This window comes from Rattus norvegicus, chromosome 10, assembly GCF_036323735.1.
Source record: "Rattus norvegicus strain BN/NHsdMcwi chromosome 10, GRCr8, whole genome shotgun sequence".
NCBI classification, from domain to species: domain Eukaryota; kingdom Metazoa; phylum Chordata; class Mammalia; order Rodentia; family Muridae; genus Rattus; species Rattus norvegicus.
In genome coordinates this window covers 54,665,415-54,687,500 of record NC_086028.1, presented here as the reverse complement: position 1 = coordinate 54,687,500, position 22,086 = coordinate 54,665,415, and the positions used below count along the sequence as shown (strand labels likewise).

Here is a 22,086-nt window from a genome sequence, read left to right as displayed (position 1 = left end):
CACCATGATTGTGGGTGGCACCGGCAGCAGCAAGACCACCTCCTGGAGAATTCTACAGGCCTCACTGACCTCCCTGTGCCGTGCTGGAGAACCCAACTTCAACATTGTTAAAGTAGGCAGTGGGACGGTGACAGTGACTTAGCTACGGTGTTGGGTGGTGCTGGACCTGGATCCCAGGAGGCCTGGGAGAGATGGGAAAGTGAAGACCAGACCAGTTCGAGAACCTGAGAGAGAGGATTGGAATGAGGGGGAAGGGTATTGAGAGTTTGGAGCGGGGCACCTCAGATGTCCCTTCTGGTGTCCATCCTTTGTAGGAGTTCCCTTTGAACCCAAAGGCATTGTCCTTAGGGGAACTGTATGGAGAGTATGACCTCAACACCAATGAGTGGACTGATGGCATCTTGTCTAGTGTCATGCGGGCTGCATGTGCAGGTATCCAGTGTGTTAGGTGGGTGAGAGGAGGTGTCAGCAGCTCCCGAGATAGCGGGGACCCTGGGAACAGGAAGTACCAGTGAGGTTGAAAGATGCCTGGGGATGTCTTAAGACAAGGACACAGGGGAGGAGAGAGGGAAGCCTCTTGGTTTCCCCGTATCACCCCTCTGCCTGTAAGATGAGAAGCCAGATGAGAAATGGATCCTTTTTGACGGCCCTGTGGACACTCTGTGGATCGAGAGCATGAACTCGGTCATGGATGACAACAAGGTGCTGACCCTCATCAATGGAGAGCGCATCGCAATGCCTGAGCAGGTGCTGCTGCCACATGGACGGATCCCAGGCCCTTGGACAAGATGGCTGCCATTGGGGTGGGGGTGGGAGTAGGAGGGAATCGGAGGTGGAGGCTGGCAGACAGAGAGGGAGTTATATGGAGAGAGATGGGAGGAGGCTCTGGATCCAGGGAAATCTGCAGTTGAAGCAAGGTGCTTTTCTAGGCTGAGGGTGGGCTCATTGGGAGGGAGGGCTTACCTGGCCTTTGCCTCTGGGTCCCATCTCCAGCATAAGAGGCAGGGGCCTATAACCACCATGGAACAATTATACCTTAAGGAACTGTGGGTTAGAGATCACTGTGTAGACGTAGGCTGTCCTCAGCTTCATTTCCACTGGCCTGCGAGGTGTGGTCTTTATACTATGCACCAAGGTTCATATCTCCTGGGTGTCATGCCCACTTTTTTTCTTAACTTTAACTTCTCTCTCCCTCTCCACTTCCTCTCCTCTCTTTCATTTTAGGTACTATCTCATGTAGCCCAGGCTGGCCTAGGTAGTAAAGGAGAACCTTGATTCCTGATCCTCCTACCCGTGCCGCTAGTGCTCAAACGCTGTGATTGCAGGCATATGCCACCCACTCTTTTCTTCCACGCAAGCCAGAGAGTGATTTTTCCTAAAGATAAATTTGAATGAGCTCTGATTTCTTTTAGAAAGTGTCTTAGTCACCATGACATTGCTGTGAAGAGATACGTGAGTCAGGCAGCTATTATAAGGAGAAAGCGTTTCACTGGGGGCTTGCTTACGGTGTCAGAGATTTAGTCCGTCATCATCACGGTAGAGCATGGTGATCAGCCAGCAGGAGCTGGAGCCAAGAGTGCTCCGTCTTGATCTGAAGGCGTCTTGATCTGAAGGCGTCTTGATCTGAAGGCGGAGAGGCAGAGAGACTGGGCCTGGTGTGGGCTCTTGATACCTCAAAGTTCACTCCCAGTGACACAGTCCCTCCGATGAGGAAGCCACATCTTCTTCAGTGAGGCCACACCTCCTAATCCTTCTAAGCCTTCTCAAGTAGTGCCACTCCCTACTGGCTAAGCATTCAAATACATAAGCCTAGGGGGGGCCATTCTCATTCAAACCACAGAAAGCAAGCCATTTATAAACCTCAGTCATTATTCTTCTTGGTCCACTTTTAATTGGTACAAGTAGCCCCTAAGGTGTGAGTTCTGGGTGTTTTCATTGCTGTGGATGAGGTGCTGATGATGGTGTTCTGACAGGAGTCTGCATCCTTAGGTGTCTCTCTTGTTTGAAGTGGAGAACTTGGCTGTGGCCTCTCCAGCCACTGTGTCCCGCTGTGGGATGGTCTACACTGACTATGTGGACCTGGGCTGGACGCCTTATGTTCAGTCATGGCTGGAAAAGAGGCCAAAGGTAAAAAGGGAACTGAGGAGATGTGACCAGGGCAGCCCATAGTAACAGCAGCAGACAGCATCGCTCTCATCCACATCTAGGCAGAAATAGAGCCGCTTCAACGCATGTTCGAGAAGTTCATCAACAAGATACTTACCTTCAAGAAGGATAACTGCAACGAGCTGGTGCCCGTCACCGAGTACAGCGGCATCATCTCGCTCTGCAAGCTCTACACGGTCCTGGCCACACCAGAGAACGGGGTAAGGAGAGGAACCAGCCCAGGGCAAAGGCGGGGGTGGGGGTGGGGGAGGAATGACTCACAACTCACCCACACACCTTCAGCCTGGGCACAGCTTGAAACAGAAACTTAGAGGAGAAACATCAGCAGTGACCATGGAGGTGGGCAGTGCGTGTGTGTGTGTGTGTGTGTGTGTGTGTGTGTGTGTGTGTGTGTGTGTGTGTATGTGCGTGTGTGTCTGTCTGTCTGTCTGTCTTTGTATGTGTGTGTGTGTCTGTATCTGTGTGTATATGTGTGTGCCTGTGTCTGTGTGTGTCTGTCTTTGTATATGTGTCTGTGTATGTGTTTATCTATGTATGTCTGTGTCTGTGTGTGTGTCTGTGTCTGTCTTTGTGTGTGTGTGTGTCTATCTTTGTATGTGTGTCTGTGTGTATGTCTGTCTTTGTATGTGTCTGTGTGTGTGTGTGTCTGTCTTTGTGTGTGTGTCTCTGTGTGTGTGTCTGTCTTTGTGTGTGCGTCTGTCTGTCTTTGTGTGTGTGTGTGTGTGTGTGTGTGTGTGTGTGTGTGTGTAAGCAGGAGTAGAGGAATAGATACACATGCTTGGACGCTCCCTGAGCTGAAAGTCAGACTGAATTAAATATAGCAAGTAGTGGCGTAGCTCAGTGGCAGAGGGCCTGCCTCATAATTGCAGGGCAGAAAGGAAAGAAAGAAGGAAGGGAGAGGGGGTGGGAAGGTGAACAGCCCAACACACATCTTCCTATAGTTTCCTACCTATACCATGAAAACCATTTGATGAGAAGTTCTAGAAAATTTCAGATGAATTGATATTTCAGAAAATTTTTGTTCAGTTTATAATTAAAATAACTAAAATTTGTTGTTAAAATTATTTTTTGAGATTAAATCATTGCCTTAGAGATGTTTTGCATTATTTTTAACAATGTTGCCAGGTAACGAAATTATTAATATATAATGAGCAGCAGTTAAGATCTCTGTCAGTGTAAGTTTTTCATTGTGGCCAGGAATGGTGGCATACACCTGTAATCACAGCACTGGAGAGACCCAGGTAGGAAGATCCTGAGTCCTCAGCTAGCTTGGTTTGTATATTCAGTTCAAGGTCAGCATGAGCTAACAGAGAGACCCAGCCTTAAGACAAAAGATCAGAAAACACTTAAAAAAGAAAAGTGAGCTGGGTGTACTGGTAAATGCCTTTAATCCCAGCACTCAGGAGGCAGGGTCTGAGTTTGAGGCCAGCCTGGTCTAGGTGAGTTCCAGGATAGCCAGGGCTATACAGAGAAACCTTGCCTTGAAAAATGAGAGGGGGGGGGGGAGAAGGGGAAGGAGGGGGAGAGGGGAGGGGGAGGGGGAGGGGGAGAGGGAAAAGGAGGGAGGGGGAGAGAGGAAAGGTGGAGGGGGAGAGGGAGAGGGAGAAAGAAAGGAATAGGGGAACAAAGAAACAAAAAGAACATGGGTGGCACATTACCTTTCTCTGACCAATCCTGAGTAGTCCACTCCACCTACATTTTTTTATCACTGCATTCTTCTCACACATGGCTGTGGGAGCAGGGACCGGCTGGCTGCAGCAGGCTCGGGTGAGGGTGGGGGTGCTGGCACTCTCAGGCCTCAGAGGAGAGCCCTGGTTGTCACTACCAAAGCTCTGTCTCATCTGACAAACAGATTCTCAACAGACTCTCCTGCCTGTATTTTGATGGTTAAGGGTTGATATAAGGCCAACTGGATCATTCTGGATTGGACAGACTCCTCTAATCCTATCCTTATATTTTCTGTGCATTCCTGGCTAGCCTGGAACTGTGACAAGCCTGTTGCCCCAGCCTCCTGAGCGCTGACTGTAAGCATGTGCTGCTGGCTGAGTTTTATCTGTGGTCTTGAGCATCCTTATCCAGAATCTGTTATCAAGAATTCCTCAGCTCTACTCGAGGCTGTGCCCTGTGATGTGTCAGCGATGTCAGAAAGATGTGTTGGCGGGCTGTTTCCCAGGGAAGCCTGTGTGGCCAGCACTTTTATCAACTGAGCCATCTCCTCAGTTCCTTAAGACATAGTTGTTTTGCATGCATGTGTGTGTGTGTGGGGGGGGTACGATTTGTGGAGAGGCCAAAGGTTGATGTCAAGTGTCTTCCTCAATCCATCTCTACTTTTAAAAAATTTATCTAGGTAAATAAGGTCTTTCGATTCAGCTAATCTAGATGGCCAGTTTGCCTGGGCAGCTTCCTGTCCCCTTTTAATGCTAGGATTATCAGTGAGCTGCAACACCCACCTGACATTTATATGGGTTCTGGGCATCTGAATGAGGGTCTCGTGGGCTAGAAGCAAGGGCTTACCACTGAGCCACACTCCCAAACTCCAAAACTACATTAAAAAAAAAGATTTATTTATTTATTTATTATGATTAAGAATACAAGAAGAGGGCACCAGATCCCATTACAGTTGGTTGTGAGCCACCATGTGGTTGCTGGGAATTGAACTCAGGACCTCTGGAAGAGCACACAGTGCTCTTAACCACTGAGCCATCTCTCCAGCCCCCCAAAACTACATTTTTTTAGAAGACTTATTTATTATATGTGAGTGCACTGTCACTCTCTTCAGACACACCAGAAGAGGGCATCAGATCTCATTACAGATGGTTGTGAGCCACCATGTGGTGCTGGGAATTGAACTCAAGGCCTCTGGAAGAGCAGTCAGTGCTCTTAACCACTGAGCCATCTCACCAGCCCCCAAAACTACATTTTTAATTGTATAAGGAATCATTGAATACATTTATTTTTAGTTAGATACTACTTTCCCCCCTTCTTTTTAGACAGGGTCTGGTTGTGGGGCCTTGACCATGTGATCATTTTGTCTTTTCAGTGTTAGGATTGCAGGCCTGAGCCAACACAGCGAGCTCTTTTAGCCTGTTTGTTCCTCTCCCCTTTCCTGATCTTGGTTTCTTTCCCCCTTCACAGGAGTAACTACTGAAGTGGGATTGTTAAAGTGCTCAGCCAGGGGTGGTGGTACATACCTTAATCCTAGTGCTTGGGAGGCACACATAGGTGGATCACTCTGAGTTTTTTAACCATATAGGTCTACGTAGGGAGTTCCAGGCCAGCTAGGGCTATACAGTGAGACCTTGTCTCAAACAAACAAACAAACGAACCAACCAAACAGAAATGCTTGTTGATGTAAAACTCCACAGATATCCATAGGTGCTGTCCTGTTTAGGAAGGGACTGTGGTATGTCATGACAGTGCATGCCTTAGACTCAGCATAAAGGAGGGAGATACAGGTGAGTCTCTGTGAGTGTGAGACCAGCTTGGTCTATATAGCAAGTCCCAGGATAGCCAGGGCTATTCAGAGAGACCCTGTCTCAAAAACAAAACAAACAAACAAAAAATGTAAAAATTGGATCATGCTACAGGCAACATGCTTGTCAAACCAAAACTACAACATTTAGTTGTGTATTGCCATGAGCAGACACACGCCATTGCTTTACCTGTTGTGTACTGCAGCTGTGGTGGACTGCAGCTGTTGTAGATCACAGCTGTGGTGGACTGCAGCTGTAGTGGACTGTAGTTGTTGTGCACTGCAGGTGTGCTAGATTGCAGCTGTTGTGGACTGCAGCTGTGGTGGACTGCAGCTGTGGTAGACTGCAGCTGTTGTAGATCACAGCTGTGGTGGACCGCAGCTATTGTGTACTATTCCATGGTAAATCCTGCATTTTACTTTCTCTCCTCTACTGGTAGATGTTTAGGTCATCTCCAATTTCATTTTGTAGTTACATATAGGTGACCACATGCCCGTCTACTTTAACACTCATGAGTGCTCCTCCAGGGTAAGCCTAGAATGGCCAGATGACAGTTGTGTTATTTGACTTAGCCTAGAGGCAGCTGTGAGCAACTGCATTGAGTCCCAGGGTTTATCTAAAATCTGTGAGGAGGTTGTAGAGGAACTTCCCACATAGAACCAGGTAGGAGGGTCTCTGCCTTCTTGGTAGCAGCTAAAATAGATCCTTTCATTTCTTACAGGTGTGGCTCCTGTATCTTGAGGAATGAAGATTGTTCTAAGGCAAATTCGCTACTCTGAACCCCTGAACCTCTTTTTTTTTCCACCCAGGTGAACCCAGCTGATACTGAGAACCACGCCTTTATGGTGGAGATGACGTTTGTGTTCAGCATGATCTGGTCTGTGTGTGCCTCTGTGGATGAGGATGGACGCAAGAAGATTGACAGCTACCTTCGCGAAATCGAGGGCTCCTTTCCCAATAAGGTCAGGGCCCTTACAGCTCACCGCCCTTTACATCCTGTTTCTGCCTTCAGACTCTGCCTGACCTAACATCCTGACCTAACATCTTGCTGCCACACTCTTTTCGTCAGTCTGTGAGCCCCGCCTCCAGCTGGGAAGAGCTGGAGGAACGTCTGGGGACACGACTCACATACTTTTTCTTAGGACACAGTGTATGAATACTATGTGAACCCCAAGATGCGGACTTGGTCGTCATTTGAGGAGCAGCTCCCCAAGAGCTGGCGTTATCCTCCCAAGTGAGAGCGGTGGGCTTGGTGGCAGAAGTGGTGGGAGTAGTGAGGCCAGAAGCCATGGTGAGCTAAAGAGGAGAAAGCAGATTCCAGGAAGAAATGATAAGGTTTAGGAAGTTGGATCTAGAGAACTCTGGACAGGGTCTTCAAGGAGAATGCCACACCCCCAGGACCCAGGAAGCTGGGTTGCTGACTGACGGTCCTTGAGACACGGTTGTCCCTTTCTTCCCTAGCGCCCCTTTCTATAAGATCATGGTACCTACTGTTGATACCGTCCGATATAACTACCTCGTGAGCACCTTGGTGGCCAACCAGAATCCTGTCTTACTGGTGGGTCCTGTGGGAACTGGAAAGACCTCCATAGCCCAGAGTGTTCTCCAGTCCTTGCCTTCCAGCCAGTGGTCAGTGCTTGTTGTCAACATGTCTGCACAGGTACGTGGGGGACGGGGGCGGGGGTGGACCACTAGTTCCTTGCCATCTGCTCTTGCCTGGAACTCAAGTACTCAGCTTGTCCCATGTTACTCTTGTGGTCCCTTTCATCTGCTGTGTGCTTTCCTATCAGACCACATCGAACAACGTGCAGAGCATCATTGAGAGCAGAGTGGAGAAGCGAACCAAGGGTGTGTATGTGCCATTTGGGGGCAAAAGCATGATCACCTTTATGGATGACCTAAACATGCCTGCTAAGGATATGTTTGGGTCCCAGCCACCCCTGGAGCTGATACGCCTCTGGATTGACTATGGCTTCTGGTATGATCGTGTGAAGCAGACCATCAAGCACATTCGAGTAAGCGTCTGGAGACCTCGGTCTCACCTGTGGCAGGTGGGCTCAGTCCCTCCTCCACTGGACCCCTGGGCCACACAGTCTTATAATTGTATACTCCTCTCTCCACAAAAGTGCTCTGCTCCTTTCTGAGGACCCATATATCTATCTCCCAGGTTACTGACCCCATTGTTAACTCTCCTCACCGAGCCTGTCTGTACTTGGTGACTAGAGTCTTGCTCTTCATGTCACCTTGCTTCCAGACCTCCTCCCTGTGCACACGCTCTCTCTCTCTCTCTCTCTCTCTCTCTCTCTCTCTCTCTCTCTCTCTCTCTTCCTGTGGTCTCAGTCCTTCATCTGTGTGTCTGTTCTCCATTCCTACCACAGGTCAGACATCTTTCTCCATCTTCACTCTCTTCCTGTGGGATTATGAGTCTCTCTCTCTCTCTCTCTCTCTCTCTCTCTCTCTCTCTCTCTCTCAACCCTCCTCCTGATCACCCCCCAGGGTGTTTTGTTTTGTTTTGTTTTGTTTTGTTTTGTTTTTTTGTTTTTTGGCTGTCCTGGAACTTATTTTGTAGATCAGGCTGATCTCTTGAACTCACAGAAATCCTCCTGTCTCTGCTTCTGGTCCTTGTTCAGGGATTCAAGGCATGCCCTACTGTGGCCAGCCAGCATGCTGTTTTAGCACATGCAGTATACTGTGTACTGATCAGATCAGGCTGACTCAAGTACCTCACACCTCCAGCTGTGCGCTTCTCCTGGAGACATTCAGAGTTCTCTGGCCCAGCTGTCGGGAGGCATCATTACTCCTTCTGTCTCTTACCATCCCACCGGTCTCCCCTCTTCTTTGTCTCTGCTCTCCAGGACATGTTCCTGATGGCTGCCATGGGGCCTCCAGGGGGTGGACGGACTGTTATCTCCCCGAGGCTGCAGAGTCGCTTCAACATCATCAACATGACCTTCCCCACTGTGAGGCCCTGGGGGCTGGGGGAGGGACTGTACAGGGCTTACCATGGGGGACTAAGTCTTGAGCGGAGTTACAGGGAGCTGTGACACTTAGAGGCGGGACCCTCTGCGGAAGCCCTTGCATCTGAGCCAGGACAGCTGCAGGGCTTTCAAGCTTGACTGACCCAGCTCTGCAGTGTGGAGCCTCTGGTCTCCAGGGCCACATAGAGAACGCCTGGGATGGAAACAGACTCAGGCAGGTGGGCCTTCCAAAGCCGACAGCCGAAACCAGTGCCAGGGCTAGGGCAAGAGAGGATTAAAAATCAAAGTCAAGGAAAACAGAGGATATACATATATTTTAAAGTTTTTGAGACAAGATCTCAGTAAATCTACCCCAGAATGGCTTTAAACCCTTTCTACCTTAGCTTCCCAAATGCCAAGTTTACAGGTGAGTATCACTAACGTGTGTATCACTACACACTTGGCCTTTTCTGTTTTGTTTCTTGGGGGGACAGGATTTCTCTGTGTAGCTCTGGCTGTCCTGGAACTCACTGTGTAGACCAGGCTGGCCTCGAATCCACAGAGATTGACTTGCCTCTGCCTTCCGAGTGCTGGGATTAAAGGCATGCGCCACTATACCTGGTTTACACTTGACTCTTAATTAAATATTTTCTTTAAATTAAAATGGATATGAGGCAGGTAAAGGCCGAGTCCTTAGGACTGCATGGTAGGAGGAGAGAGGCTTCTTCTCTAGATTGGTCCTGTGATCTCCACACACATGCTGTGGCAGACACATGGCCTATACATAGAAATAAAATTAACTTTAAGTAAAATGAATGTAAAGAGTTCTTGATGAACAAGATACCCAAATCTTATTTAAAGATCATACAGTGCTTTACAGAGCCACAGGAAAGCCTGAGAGGAACAGAGGCACCAGCGCTAATGACCCGTCTTTGTTTAATGTTTGCGTTTATTATAGGTAGTTTGCACTCTTTTTTTCTTTTTTTTTTTTTTTTTTTTTTTTTTTTTGGTTCTTTTTTTCGGAGCTGGGGACCGAACCCAGGGCCTTGCGCTTCCTAGGTAAGCGCTCTACCACTGAGCTAAATCCCCAGCCCCTCTTTTTTCTTTTTTAAGGATTATATAAAAACATGATTTCTCTTAATTAGTGATTTATCGATTTAGTTAATGCCTCTTCAGTTCTGCTTGTGAGGTGAGCCCTGCATGTGCCTCATGCTGGTGCAGGAACCTGAGGAAGTGAGTTCGAGGTCTCTTCCTAGGAGTCCCAGATCATCCGCATATTTGGCACCATGATCAACCAGAAGCTTCAGGACTTTGAAGAAGAGGTAAAGCCCATTGGGAACGTGGTGACAGAGGCTACCCTAGACGTTTACAATACGGTGGTCCAGCGCTTCCTGCCCACACCAGCCAAGATTCATTACCTCTTCAACCTCCGAGACATCTCCAAGGTAAGCCCTGGGCCGAGCCCCCTGTTTTGACCTGGCTGTGTCTCCTGAGCGTTTTCTCCTCAGGAGCCTTAGGAGCTCCACAGCAGGGCTGGAGAGATGACTCAGTGGTTAACAGCACTGGCTGCTCTTACACCGGGTCTGGGTTCGGTTCCCAGCACCTACGTGGGATTCCCAGCCATGTGTAACTCCAGTTCTTCCACTGTACACAGGCAGTGCAACAGACATACATGTAAGACTCATGCTTACAAAAGAAAAACACATCTTTTAAAAAGAGGAAGAGTGGCTGGAGAGTTGGCTCAGTGGTTAAGAGCCCTTGTTCTTGTAAAGGACCAGGATTTGATTCCCGGGACCTGTGTGGAAGCTCCATACATCCTCAGGCTCCAGGCACACAGGTGGTGCACAGACATACATGCAGGCAAAGCATCCATATGGGTAAAATAAATCGAGGAGGAGGAGGAGGAGGAGGAGGAGGAGAAGGAGAAGAAGAAGAAGAAGAAGAAGAAGAAGAAGAAGAAGAAGAAGAAGAAGAAGAAGAAGAAGAAGAAGAAGAAGAAGAAGAAGAAGAAGAAGAAGAAGAAGAAGAAGAAGAAGAGAAGAAGAAGAAGAAGAAGAAGAAGAAGAAGAAGAAGAAGAAGAAGAAGAAGAAGAAGAAGAAGAAGAAGAAGAAGAAGAAGAAGAAGAGGCTGGGGAGATGTGGGGGTCAGTCAGCCATTAGGATTGCTTTCTGGCTTTTTGTTTGTGGTTTTTTGTTTTGTTTTGTTTGTTTTTAAATGAGTACACTGTAGCTGTCAGACACACCAGAAGAGGGCATCAGATCCATTACAGATGGTTGTGAGCCATCATGCAGTTGCTGGGAATTGAACTCACAACCTCTGGAAGAGCAGTCAGTGCTCTTAACTGCTGAGTCATCTCTCCAGCCCTTGTTTGCGATTTCTGTTGTTGTTTGGGTGCTGGGATTAAGGCTCAAACACCGCTCGCGTGTGCTCGGTGTGTCTCTGCTCTTATAGAGGCTTCAGTTTGCTCCCCAGCACCCACACCGAGTGACTTGCAACCACTGGTAACTTCAGCTTTGAGGAATTCAATGCCTTTTTCTGGGCCTTGTTGGTTCCTGCACATATGCCCCCCCCACACACACAGATGTTCATACATACACATAACAAATACACATGCATGTACATAATTTTTTAATCTCTAAGGAATAAAAATAGGATTCCACAGCAAAACACGTGCCTAAAGTCAACCTGTCCTGGAATGCCGAGCACTCTGCTCCTGCCTCCAGAGCTGCAAAGAGTCTCTTTCCTCCCTCTTAAATGATTGCTTCAACTTCCCAGGTCTTCCAGGGCATGCTTAGAGCCAACAAGGATTTCCATGACACCAAAGCCAGCATCACCAGACTCTGGATCCATGAATGTTTCAGGTGACATGTCTGTGTCCTGGCCAGACGGCGCCCCCCAGCCTTGTCCCCACCCCTAGCCTTGTTCCTACCCCCAGTCTTTCCCTCCAGCTTGACTTCACTCCCAGGACTGTTCTCTTCCTGAGACCTCCCAACTGTTTCCCAACAGAGTCTTCTCCGACAGACTGGTTGATACAACAGACATGGAAGCTTTCATAGGCATCTTAAGTGACAAACTTGGTACCTTCTTTGACCTCACATTTCATCATCTCTGTCCCAACAAACGCCCTCCCATCTTTGGTAAGCCAGGAGCTGGGGTACCTTTGGGCCTTAGGAGGTTGGGGTTAGAAGATCAGAGCATGGGGCTAATAGCTGTAAGGGCCCCCTACGGAGGGCCAGGCATTGGGGATGCTGATGCCCTTGTCCTGTGGCCTAGGGGACTTCCTGAAGGAGCCCAAGGTCTATGAAGACTTGGTAGATCTGTCAGTATTGAAGACAGCCATGGAGACAGCACTGAATGAGTATAATCTGTCTCCTTCTGTCGTGCAAATGCAGCTGGTGCTCTTCCGAGAGGCCATTGAACACAGTGAGTGCTTGCCGCCTCCCTCCAGCCCTCCCACTTTTCAACCACGGTTTCCCCCTGAAGGCCACTCCCAAATCAAGTTCTAGAAGTTGTTCTCTTTCCCGGTCCAGCCATATTCTTGCACCAGTGTGGTTTATTTACTCATTCATTTTTGTTTTGAGACAGGGTCTTACTATGTAGCCCCCGGCCAGCTTGCAAAATTACTGGTTAGATCAAGCTGGTCTTAAACTTGTGACCCTCTGCCTGTCCCTGGGATTATAGGACTGCAGGACCACACCTGTCACAAGAGTATTAATGGGTGAGGTGAAGGTAAAATGCAGAATTGCCTTCAGAGCCTTAGGCACCACCCTCTCCTCTCTTACTTCTTGACTTCTCTAATTCAGCCTCAGAGGTTGTGATCCCTAGCCCAGGGCCTGGAAATTGCTTGGATTTGCTCACCCAGTGTGTTACCCTCACCCGCTCCCCAGTCACTCGGATCGTGCGTGTGATCGGACAGCCCCGAGGCAACATGCTGCTGGTGGGGATTGGAGGCAGTGGAAGGCAGAGTCTGGCCCGCTTAGCCTCTAGCATCTGCGAGTACAACACATTCCAGATCGAGGTCACCAAGCACTACCGCAAACAGGAGTTCCGAGACGGTATGGCTGGGATCCTGAACGTGGGCAGAGGTTTTAGAATGAAAGAAGCCGCTTGAATTACTGCCAGGCCTGGTGGTGAGATAGCCCTGGCCTTTGTGTGCTGGGAGTGCTTATGGCTGTGGGAGGGCCCTCCAGCTCAGAGGCTCAGAGTGGGGAGTCTGAAGTAAGTCTTTTCCTTTGCCCTTCACTTGTTTGGCCAGATATCAAGCGCCTGTATCGCCAGGCAGGGGTAGAACTCCAGGCCACGTCTTTCCTTTTTGTGGACACCCAAATAGCCGACGAATCCTTCCTAGAGGACATCAACAACATCCTCAGCTCAGGCGAAGTCCCCAACCTCTACAAGGCTGACGAGTTTGAAGAGGTGCACAGTTCCTTCAGTGCTGAGTTGCCTTTCCTCGAAAACCACCAGAATCCCCCAGATTCCACATCTGTTTCTGTAGCATCCCCAACCTCCCAGATCAGTCCCTGTGAGGCTGAAGGCCTGTTTCTCATCAGTCATCCCCCAGAGGCCTCACTGGGCGGGGTTGCTTTAAACCCACTCCAGCCGGCCAGCCTAACCTGCTGCCTGGCTGATAGTGCTGTGAGAACTTCAGTCCTCTGATTCACTGTGCTTTCTGAACAGATCCAGAACCAAATCATAGACCAGGCCCGGGCAGAACAGATATCAGAGTCCTCGGACAGCCTCTTTGCATACCTCATCGAGCGCGTGCGGAACAACCTGCACATTGTGCTCTGCCTAAGTCCCGTGGGGGACCCCTTCAGGTGATGGCTTCCTGAGTTGACCATCTCCCCATAGGCTTCCCCCTTGTCTTTTGGCTTTCTGTGTTCTGTGGAAGTTAGCTCTTCCCATGTGACTCCCTCCACAGTTTAGGGGCGTTACCCACATTGTTCTAGAGCAGCCCACCAGAGCCTCTTCATTTTCTCAGACTCAAAGTCTTTTCTCAGTAAAGAACAACTCCTCCCCCGACTTCCAGAAACTACCTTCCTACTCTCCATCTCTTTGAATCTGACGGTCGTTGATGGCCTTGAACTTGTGGAATGGTGCAGTATCTGTCCTTTGGTGACTCACTTCACTCTGTAATGTTCTCAAAGTTCATCCATATTGTACATAGGACACGTTTTCTTTTTTTTAAAGGATGGACAGAATTCACATTATGTGTACACCAAAACCATTTTTTGTTTTACTCATTCTCAGCATAACTAGATATTTCAGGAAAATGGAAACTGGAAGGAAGAGGTTGAGAGTCGCAGTGCACACCTATGACCTCAGGACTTAGATGGCCGAGGCAAGAAGACTGGTGCAAATTTGAGACCAGTCCAGGCTACATATCAAGCACGAGGGTAGCCAGGGTGACTGCGTATATCTGTATACAGGATACCCTTTCTTTAAAAAAAAAAAAAAAATCTAGGGCTGGAGAGATGGCTCAGCGGTTAAGAGCACCGACTACTCTTCCAGAGGTCCTGAGTTCAATTCCCAGCAACCACATGGTAGCTCACAACCATCTGTAAAGAGATCCAATGCCCTCTTCTGGTGTGTCTGAAGACAGCTACAGTGTACTTATATATAATAAATGAATAAATCTTAAAAAAATCTAACCAAAATAAACGTAGGAAGTGGGCAGAGCATCTGTATGGAGAGGCACAGAGTGTTACCATTTTGCTTATGTTTTTAATTTATAGCATAGAATGTATTTTGTTTACCATGGGCTGGGAGCCACGCTGAGCATTCCTCTCGGGTTACCTCACCACACTGCAGCAACCTTAGTATATACTGTTAATCTTCTTCTGGAGATGAGGAAGCTGGTGTTTGAGAATGTTAGATCAACATCTGGAAAATGTGGATCTGGGCCTTTTTGATCTGAGACGTTGATTTGATCTTAATGTTCTGCTGAGCTATCTATCTCTGAGGGGTAAATCCTGAGGAGCGGATAGGAAGAGGGCCCTTGGGTCACTACAAAGCAGGTAGACGTGTGTCAGAAAGCTAAGGGCATTGTGAGTAGACTCAACTGCCCTCGACTTCTCCCTAGGAATTGGATCCGCCAGTACCCAGCCTTAGTAAACTGTACAACCATCAACTGGTTCTCAGAGTGGCCCCGAGAGGCCTTGCTAGAGGTGGCTGAGAAGTACCTTGTCGGAGTGGACTTGGGGACACAGGAGAATGTGAGCCTTCCCCCTGACACATCCTCACTCCCCTTCATTCCCTGCTCTACACCTTGGTCTCCCATTCTTTATTATTGACTTCAGATCCACAGGAAAGTGGCCCAGATCTTTGTCACCATGCACTGGTCGGTGGCCCAGTATTCCCAGAAGATGCTACTGGAGCTGCGGAGACACAACTACGTCACACCCACAAACTACCTGGAGCTCGTGTCTGGATACAAAAAGTACGACAGCCAAAAGACATGGGTGGCCAGGGTGCTGGTGTCTTTCTTTTTTCTTTTTTTTTTTTTTTTTTGGTTCTTTTTTTTGGAGCTGGGGACCGAACCCAGGGCCTTGCGCTTCCTAGGCAAGCGCTATACCACTGAGCTAAATCCCCAACCCCTGGTGTCTTTCACAGATGCTGATTGGTGAAGTGATGTCTGGCCAAGGGTACAGGGGGACAGGCTGGAGGATGTAGGAACTGTGGGGAGTGGCAGGTGCACAGAAGGTCTTAGTTACTCCCAGAAGTAAATTAGAGGAGGAGCTCCTGTCGAAAAGGCCTTTTCTAGGGTCCCTCCCTGGTCCTGCTGTCCCCCAGGCTCTAACACCTCCTATGCCATTGGTCCTTAAGTCCTGGGTGTTGTTTCTCTTTAGTTTTTGGACCACAGTTTATGTGGGGAGTTCATCATAATCTTTGTAATCATTTTCTCTTACTAATGTCCCCTAAACTGGCCATTCCTGTGAAATGGGTAGGTGAGGTGACACATGCCAGAGAGTCCCCACTCTAGGAAGGCTGATGTGTGGAGGATTATGAACACAGGGGCAGCCTGGCTATGCATCAGGACTCTATCTCAGAAACACACAAGGGTGGGATGGTGGCTCATGCCTCTCTTCCCAGCTCTCAGGAGGCAGAAGCAGGGGGATTCCTGAGAGTTCAAGGCCAGCATGGTCTACATAGTGAGTTCTAAGCCAGTCATCCATACATGGTGAGATCCTGTCTCAAAATCAATTAATCAATCAATCAGATTAAAACCACACAAGCAAACAGGGCTAGATATATAGATCTGTATACACAAAATGCTAGGTTTGCTTTCCTGTCACAACGTAAACCTCACAATGGTGGCATATGGTGGTAATCTCAGCACTTGGAAGGTGGAGACAGGAGAACCAGAATTTCAAGACCCACAGGGGGGCTCTAGTTCAAGCCAGCTAAGGCCAGCTGGGACTACGTGAGACCTTACCTCAAAGCAAAATACAACCAAAATGAAAAACTATAAGCAAGTAAGGCAGATAAAACTAGAAAATTTGAAGTGTTTTTCTACTCTCACATCCAACTCAGTATTTCACTTCGAATACCAAGTATGTGGGCAGATTTTCCCACAAATCAAGCAGCTCCCCAAAATGACAGTAATGTCCTAGGATTTAGCTTAATCCTACCCTGTCTACTTGGAGTTAGAATCAGATCCTACGGGTTAAGGCCTCAGTCCCAGTTCAGATTCGGGGACTAAGTCCCATGCTGTTTGCTGTTTGCTGTTTTTCCTGTGTATCTGCCCACTCTAGCTGAACTAGGTGGTTTGTAGCACACTATAGTTGGCTTATTATAAAAGATGTTTTCTCTTACTTCTCTTGAGACAATGTTTCATGTATGTAACTGAGTCTGGCTTTGAACTCACTATGTAGCTGACGCCAGCCTCAAATTTGTAGCAATCCTTCTGCCTTTGGGGTCACACGCATGACTAGATTGGGTATTTTAATCAATGGTGAGGGGAAAAAAGCAATTCGTGCTAGGCAATGGTGGTACACATCTTTAATCCCAGCACTCTGGAGGCAGAGGCAGGCAGATCTAAGTTTAAGGCCAGCATGGTCTGCAGGTTGAGTTCCAAAACAGAGCTATACAGAGAAACCCTGCCAAGGAAGGAAGGAAGGAAGGAAGGAAGGAAGGAAAAAAGAAAGAAAGAAAGACTGTCTTTGTAAGAATGTAGCCAACATCATTTTACCCACTTATCATGCATTTTTAGCACCTACTATGTGCTAGGCACTATTTTAGGTCCTGCCTTCCTGGACTTAACAACATTCTGCTCTTCTACTTGCCAAACATTTTGATAAACCCTTTAGTCCAGGAAATAACCACATCTTTAAAAAAAATAGATTTCTAGCTTCTCTTTAAACAACAGAAATGTTAAAAGACTGGGGCCCCATTAGTTCCTACAGAGAGAGAGGCTAAGGGGGGACTTTCTTGCCCCTTTGGGTGGGTTCATATTTTCTGGACCTTTACTTACGGTCCAGCCACCTGCTGCATTGTGTGGTTGGTGAAAGAGCCTCAGGTAGAGGAAGTGACACGTCAAAATGGTATTTAACACGCTAATTTCAAGCACGGTATAGAGAAGAAATCAGAGTAATAAGAAGACCTGTCCCCTTATGAACAACAATGCCAATCAACCAGAGCTTCCAGGGACTAAGCCACTACCTAAAGACTATACATGGACTGACCCTGGACTCTGACCTCATAGGTAGCAATGAATATTCTAGTAAGATCACCAGTGGAAGGGGAAGCCCTTGGTCCTGCTAAGACTGAACCCCCAGTGAACGTGATTGTTGGGGGGAGGGCAGTAATGGGGGGAGGGTGGGGAGGGGAACACCCATAAAGAAGGGGAGGGGGAGGGATTAGGGGGATGTTTGCCTGGAAACCGGGAAAGGTAATAACACTCGAAATGTAAATAAGAAACACTCAAGTTAATAAAAAAAAAAAAAAAGAAGACCTGTGGGGAATTTGTTGGAAATGATACAGACATGACCAGCCTATGTGTCTGTATGTGAGGGCAGGAAGTAGCCACAGAAAGAGACAGACAGATGGATGGACAGATGTACGTACGGATGGAGACATTGGAGAAAGGAAGATTTCGTAGGACACCTCCTTCCTTGGAGTCTCTCCATACATGCTCCTCACCACAAGCTCCTCTGCAGGCTTCTGGGAGAAAAGCGGCAGGAACTGCTGGATCAAGCCAACAAGCTTCGAACTGGATTGTTCAAGATTGACGAGACTCGGGAGAAAGTCGAAGTGATGTCGCTGGAGCTGGAGGACGCCAAGAAGAAGGTGGCTGAGTTCCAGAAGCAGTGTGAAGAGTACCTGGTCATCATCGTGCAGCAGAAGCGGGAAGCTGACGAGCAGCAGAAGGTCACTCACTGGTCCTGCCCGGCAGCCTGCTCCTCCAGGGTTCCCAGGAGGCTTCCTGCCCATCCTGTTATTTTCTTTCTGTCTCTAGGCTGTCACTGCCAATAGTGAGAAGATCGCTATTGAGGAGGTCAAGTGTCAGGCACTGGCCGACAATGCCCAGAAGGATCTAGAGGAGGCATTGCCCGCCCTTGAAGAAGCCATGCGGGTACCAGAGGCTGGCACTAGATGGTGCCAGGAGTGGGGATGGGGCCAGCCTTTTGACCTGGGGTGGGGGGGGGTCCTCTGGGGAAGTTTGGGGGAAGGTGACACCTCAATTTGGCCTGTGTCCAGGAAGGACCCATCTTCTGAGTTCTCTGAGTCAGTCTCTTTGCTCAGGCCCTAGAGTCTCTGAACAAAAAGGATATAGGTGAGATCAAATCCTACGGACGACCCCCTGCCCAGGTGGAAATTGTAATGCAGGCCGTCATGATTCTTCGAGGCAATGAGCCCACGTGGGCGGAAGCAAAGCGGCAGTTAGGTAAGCCGAGGGCACTGTGGGAAGAGACTGTCCATTTGCCTGGTGTTTATTGATCAGTTAATAAGCCGAGGGCACTGTGGGAAGAGACTTTCATGCCTGGTGTTTATTGATCAGGTGTAGGGCATCAGGTTTTCATGGAAGTGCTGCAGAGACCCTTGGGAGCACAGGGCTTAGGGAGAGAAGACCTAAATATGCATTAGAATTCTTTAGGAGGACAGAGAAGGAGTCAGCTTCTCTCCCCACTATCAAAAGAACATTGGGGGTTGGGGATTTAGCTCAGTGGTAGAGCGCTTGCCTAGGAAGCGCAAGGCCCTGGGTTCAGTCCCCAGCTCCGAAAAAAAAGAAAAAAAACAAAAAAAAAAAAACATTGATCTGAAGCTATTAGGAGGCATGGCAAGAGCCAAGGACAGGAATGGCTTCGTGCCCCCGTGGGGACAAGAGCAGAAAATGAGAAATGACTCAATGCTTCTCTTTGTCTGGTTCTGTCTCAGTCCCTTACTCTTTCTCTTTGTATATGTGCAGATGTGTATGTTGTAGGGGTATGCCCTATGTGTATGCTTGCGTATGTGTGCGTGCAAGCATGTATGCATGTATGTGTGTGTGCATGTATGTGTCTGCGTGTGTGTGCATATATCTGTGTGTGTGCATGTGTATATACATGTGTGTATGTATCTGTTTGTTTATGTATGTATGCATGTGCATGTGTGTATGTATGTGTGTGTATCTGTGTATGTGTGTATACATGTGCATGTGTGTGTATCTGTGTTATGTGTGTGTGCCTGTGTATATGCATGTGTGTATGTATCTGTGTGTATGCATGTGCATGTGTGTATGTATCTGTGTGTGTATGTGTGTGCATGCGTGTATGCATGTGTGTGTGCGCGTGCACATGCATGTGATGTGAAGGCCAAGAGTCCTTGGGTGCTGTTCCTCAGGAGCCACTTACCTTTTTACTTTTGAGACAGGGATTCTGACTGAGATCTGGGGTTCACTGCTTACCTAGGGTGACTAACCAGGGCACTTTAGAGATTCTCCTGTCTGCCTCCCCAGTGCTGGGATTATAGGTGCTTGGTATTTAAGTGTTGGGGCTTGAACTCAGGTACTGATGCTTGTGTCGTAAGCACTTTACTGACTGAGCCATCTCTCTAGCCTCGGGACTCTATCTTGTGTGGCTTTCTCTGCTTTGGGTATCCACAGCAGAATGTGGCCTGCAAAAAAATAAAAAAGCAGTTTTCGCCCCTAGGAAAGTACAAAGCTCACAGAAAGAATGCTGTTTGGGGCGAGGGAGATGAAGGGAATAGGAGACTAGGCTGGGGAGATCGAGGAGGTCCTGGGGCTGAGGGATACCAGAGGAAGGAGCAAGATTATAAAGGGTCAAACATCTTGGCCTTGGGAACTGAAAGAGGATGAGGAGCTGTGGTCAAGCTGAGCGAGGAGAACAGGATTCCTCTGTATGGCTGAGGCCTCAAAATGTTGGACTGCAGGGGAGCAGAACTTCATCAAGTCACTGATCTACTTTGATAAAGACAACATCTCAGATAAGGTGCTGAAAAAGATTGGGGCCTACTGTGCCCAGCCCGACTTCCAGCCTGATATCATTGGCAGAGTCTCCCTGGCAGCTAAGTCCCTCTGCATGTGGGTGCGGGCCATGGAGGTAGGTGACAGCAGAAGTGAGTGGGAACGGAGAAGGGCGGGCCTGGGGAAACTGGGGGTGGGCTGGGGCCGGGGTGCAGAGGGAGGAAGGGGGTTGGCAAGTGAGTCGATTGGCAGTGAGTGGGTTGGTGGTTGAGTGGGTTGGCAGGTGAGTGGGTTGGTGGTTGAGTGGGTTGTCAGGGGCTGGAGAGATAGCTCAGCGGTTAGGAGCACTGACTGCTCTTCCAGAGGTCCTGAGTTCAATTCCCAGCAACCACATGGTGGTTCACAACCATCTGTAATGGGACCTGATGCCCTCTTCTGGTGTGTCTGAAGACAGCAACAGTGTACTCATATACATAAAATAAATAAATCTTAAAAAAAAAAAAAAGTGGGTTGTGGGGCAAGTGGGTTGGCCAGTGAGTGGGTTGGGGAGTCCCGGTGCCTGCCTGTCCGCCCACAGTTGTATGGGCGTCTGTATCGAGTTGTGGAGCCCAAGCGGATCCGAATGAATGCTGCCATCGCTCAGCTTCAGGAGAAGCAAGCAGCCCTAGCTGAGGCCCAGGAAAAGCTGCGGGAGGTGAGCTTCACCCTGGTCTTTCCTGCAGCCATTCCTCTCTTTATTACCAGGTTCCTCCACCTAACTCCACGCCCCACTCTGTGTCCTGCAGTATTGAACTGTCTCTCCCTGCCCTGTGTCCAGTCTGAAGCTTAGGAGATTGCAGAGGGTGGGAGAGGCTCCCAGGACTCTGTCATCTTGGCAGGCCCAGAAGTCCTTCCAGAGATTGACAGAGTTGGTTACCTCTGTCACAGCCTTTGTAAATACGTGCTGTGATATTGATCGACTGCATGTGGGCTGCAAGTCAGTTTACAGCACGGGGAGGGATGGGTAGGGTCTGGATGGCAACTACTGGCCTGAACAGCAGGATGTGTCTGTTCTGGTGTCAGGGTAGGGGTTTCCAGGACTTGGAGGTGGGGGTTAGTCACTATGTACAGGGTAGACAAGCCGGGCAACTTCCAACAAGATGCACAGTTGACTCTGAAATCATAAAGAACAGTCAAGTGCTACTATCAAAAGAATTCAGAATTCTCCTTGTCATTTGAATTTTTTTTCTTTTTCTTTTTTCCGGAGCTGGGGATCGAACCTAGGACCTTGCGCCTGCTAGGCAAGCACTCTACCGCTGAGCTAAATCCCCAACCCCATTTGAATTTTTTTAAACCGTAGGTTTAATAGATAATATATCATATGTGGTGGTGCTTGCCTTTAATCCCAGCACTTAGAAAAAAAGACAGGCAGATCTCCGTGAGTTGGAGGCCAGCCTGGTCTATATAGTGAGTTCTAGGACAGTCAGGAGAGAGAGAGAGAGAGAGAGAGAGAGAGAGAGAGAGAGAGAGAGAGAGAGACCCTGTCTCAAACAACAACAACAAAATAAAAATATATAACTTCATCCCCTAAATAATACACTCACATTGAAATCAGTTAGTATGAAATTCAAAAGGTGCAAAAGAATACACAAGAAAAGGCTTTCTTCCTCTGGGTTCGGTCCCCAGCTCTGAAAAAAAAAAAAAAAAAAAAAAAAAAAGAAAAGTCTTTCTTTTTTTTTTTTTTTTTGTTCTTTTTTTCGGAGCTGGGGACCGAACCCAGGGCCTTGTGCTTCCTAGGTAAGCGCTCTACCACTGAGCTAAATCCCCAGCCCCAAGAAAAGTCTTTCTTCACAAGAAAACGGCCCACAGAATCAACCAACCAGGGCTCGTGGGGCTCACAGAGACTGACCTGACAGTCAGGGAACCTGCATGGGTCCGACCTGGGCCCTCTGTGTGTGTTTTGGTGGTATAGTTTGGTGTTCTTGTGGGAATCCTAATGGTGGGAGTGGAGGTGTCTCTGATTCTTTTTTTTTTTTTTTTTTTGGTTCTTTTTTTTCCGGAATTGGGGACCGAACCCAGGGCCTTGCGCTTCCTAGGCAAGCACTC

General features: G+C 48.4%; 1 protein-coding gene across 5 annotated transcripts in view; it reads left to right on the top strand.

Annotated features, from left to right (window-relative positions):
* Positions 1–22,086, top strand: part of Dnah2 (dynein, axonemal, heavy chain 2) — a 125,053-nt gene that overhangs the window by 79,002 nt on the left and 23,965 nt on the right. For 4 of the 5 annotated variants that reach the window (NM_001100676.1, XM_008767900.4, XM_039087610.2 and 1 more), the window contains 24 exons: positions 1–112; positions 315–432; positions 611–747; positions 1,990–2,127; positions 2,208–2,366; positions 6,449–6,601; positions 6,782–6,873; positions 7,101–7,299; positions 7,430–7,654; positions 8,495–8,599; positions 9,853–10,041; positions 11,373–11,458; positions 11,604–11,734; positions 11,871–12,020; positions 12,485–12,652; positions 12,853–13,013; positions 13,275–13,414; positions 14,680–14,812; positions 14,897–15,036; positions 17,756–17,966; positions 18,055–18,171; positions 18,342–18,483; positions 19,968–20,137; positions 20,579–20,695. The exon at positions 1–112 is cut by the window's left edge and continues 107 nt beyond it. In NM_001100676.1, coding sequence (NP_001094146.1) covers positions 1–112; positions 315–432; positions 611–747; positions 1,990–2,127; positions 2,208–2,366; positions 6,449–6,601; positions 6,782–6,873; positions 7,101–7,299; positions 7,430–7,654; positions 8,495–8,599; positions 9,853–10,041; positions 11,373–11,458; positions 11,604–11,734; positions 11,871–12,020; positions 12,485–12,652; positions 12,853–13,013; positions 13,275–13,414; positions 14,680–14,812; positions 14,897–15,036; positions 17,756–17,966; positions 18,055–18,171; positions 18,342–18,483; positions 19,968–20,137; positions 20,579–20,695 — 3,493 coding nt within the window. Of the gene's footprint in view, positions 113–314; positions 433–610; positions 748–1,989; positions 2,128–2,207; positions 2,367–6,448; positions 6,602–6,781; positions 6,874–7,100; positions 7,300–7,429; positions 7,655–8,494; positions 8,600–9,852; positions 10,042–11,372; positions 11,459–11,603; positions 11,735–11,870; positions 12,021–12,484; positions 12,653–12,852; positions 13,014–13,274; positions 13,415–14,679; positions 14,813–14,896; positions 15,037–17,755; positions 17,967–18,054; positions 18,172–18,341; positions 18,484–19,967; positions 20,138–20,578; positions 20,696–22,086 lie in introns of those variants that run through there. The other variant, XM_039087612.2, reaches the window with a different exon arrangement.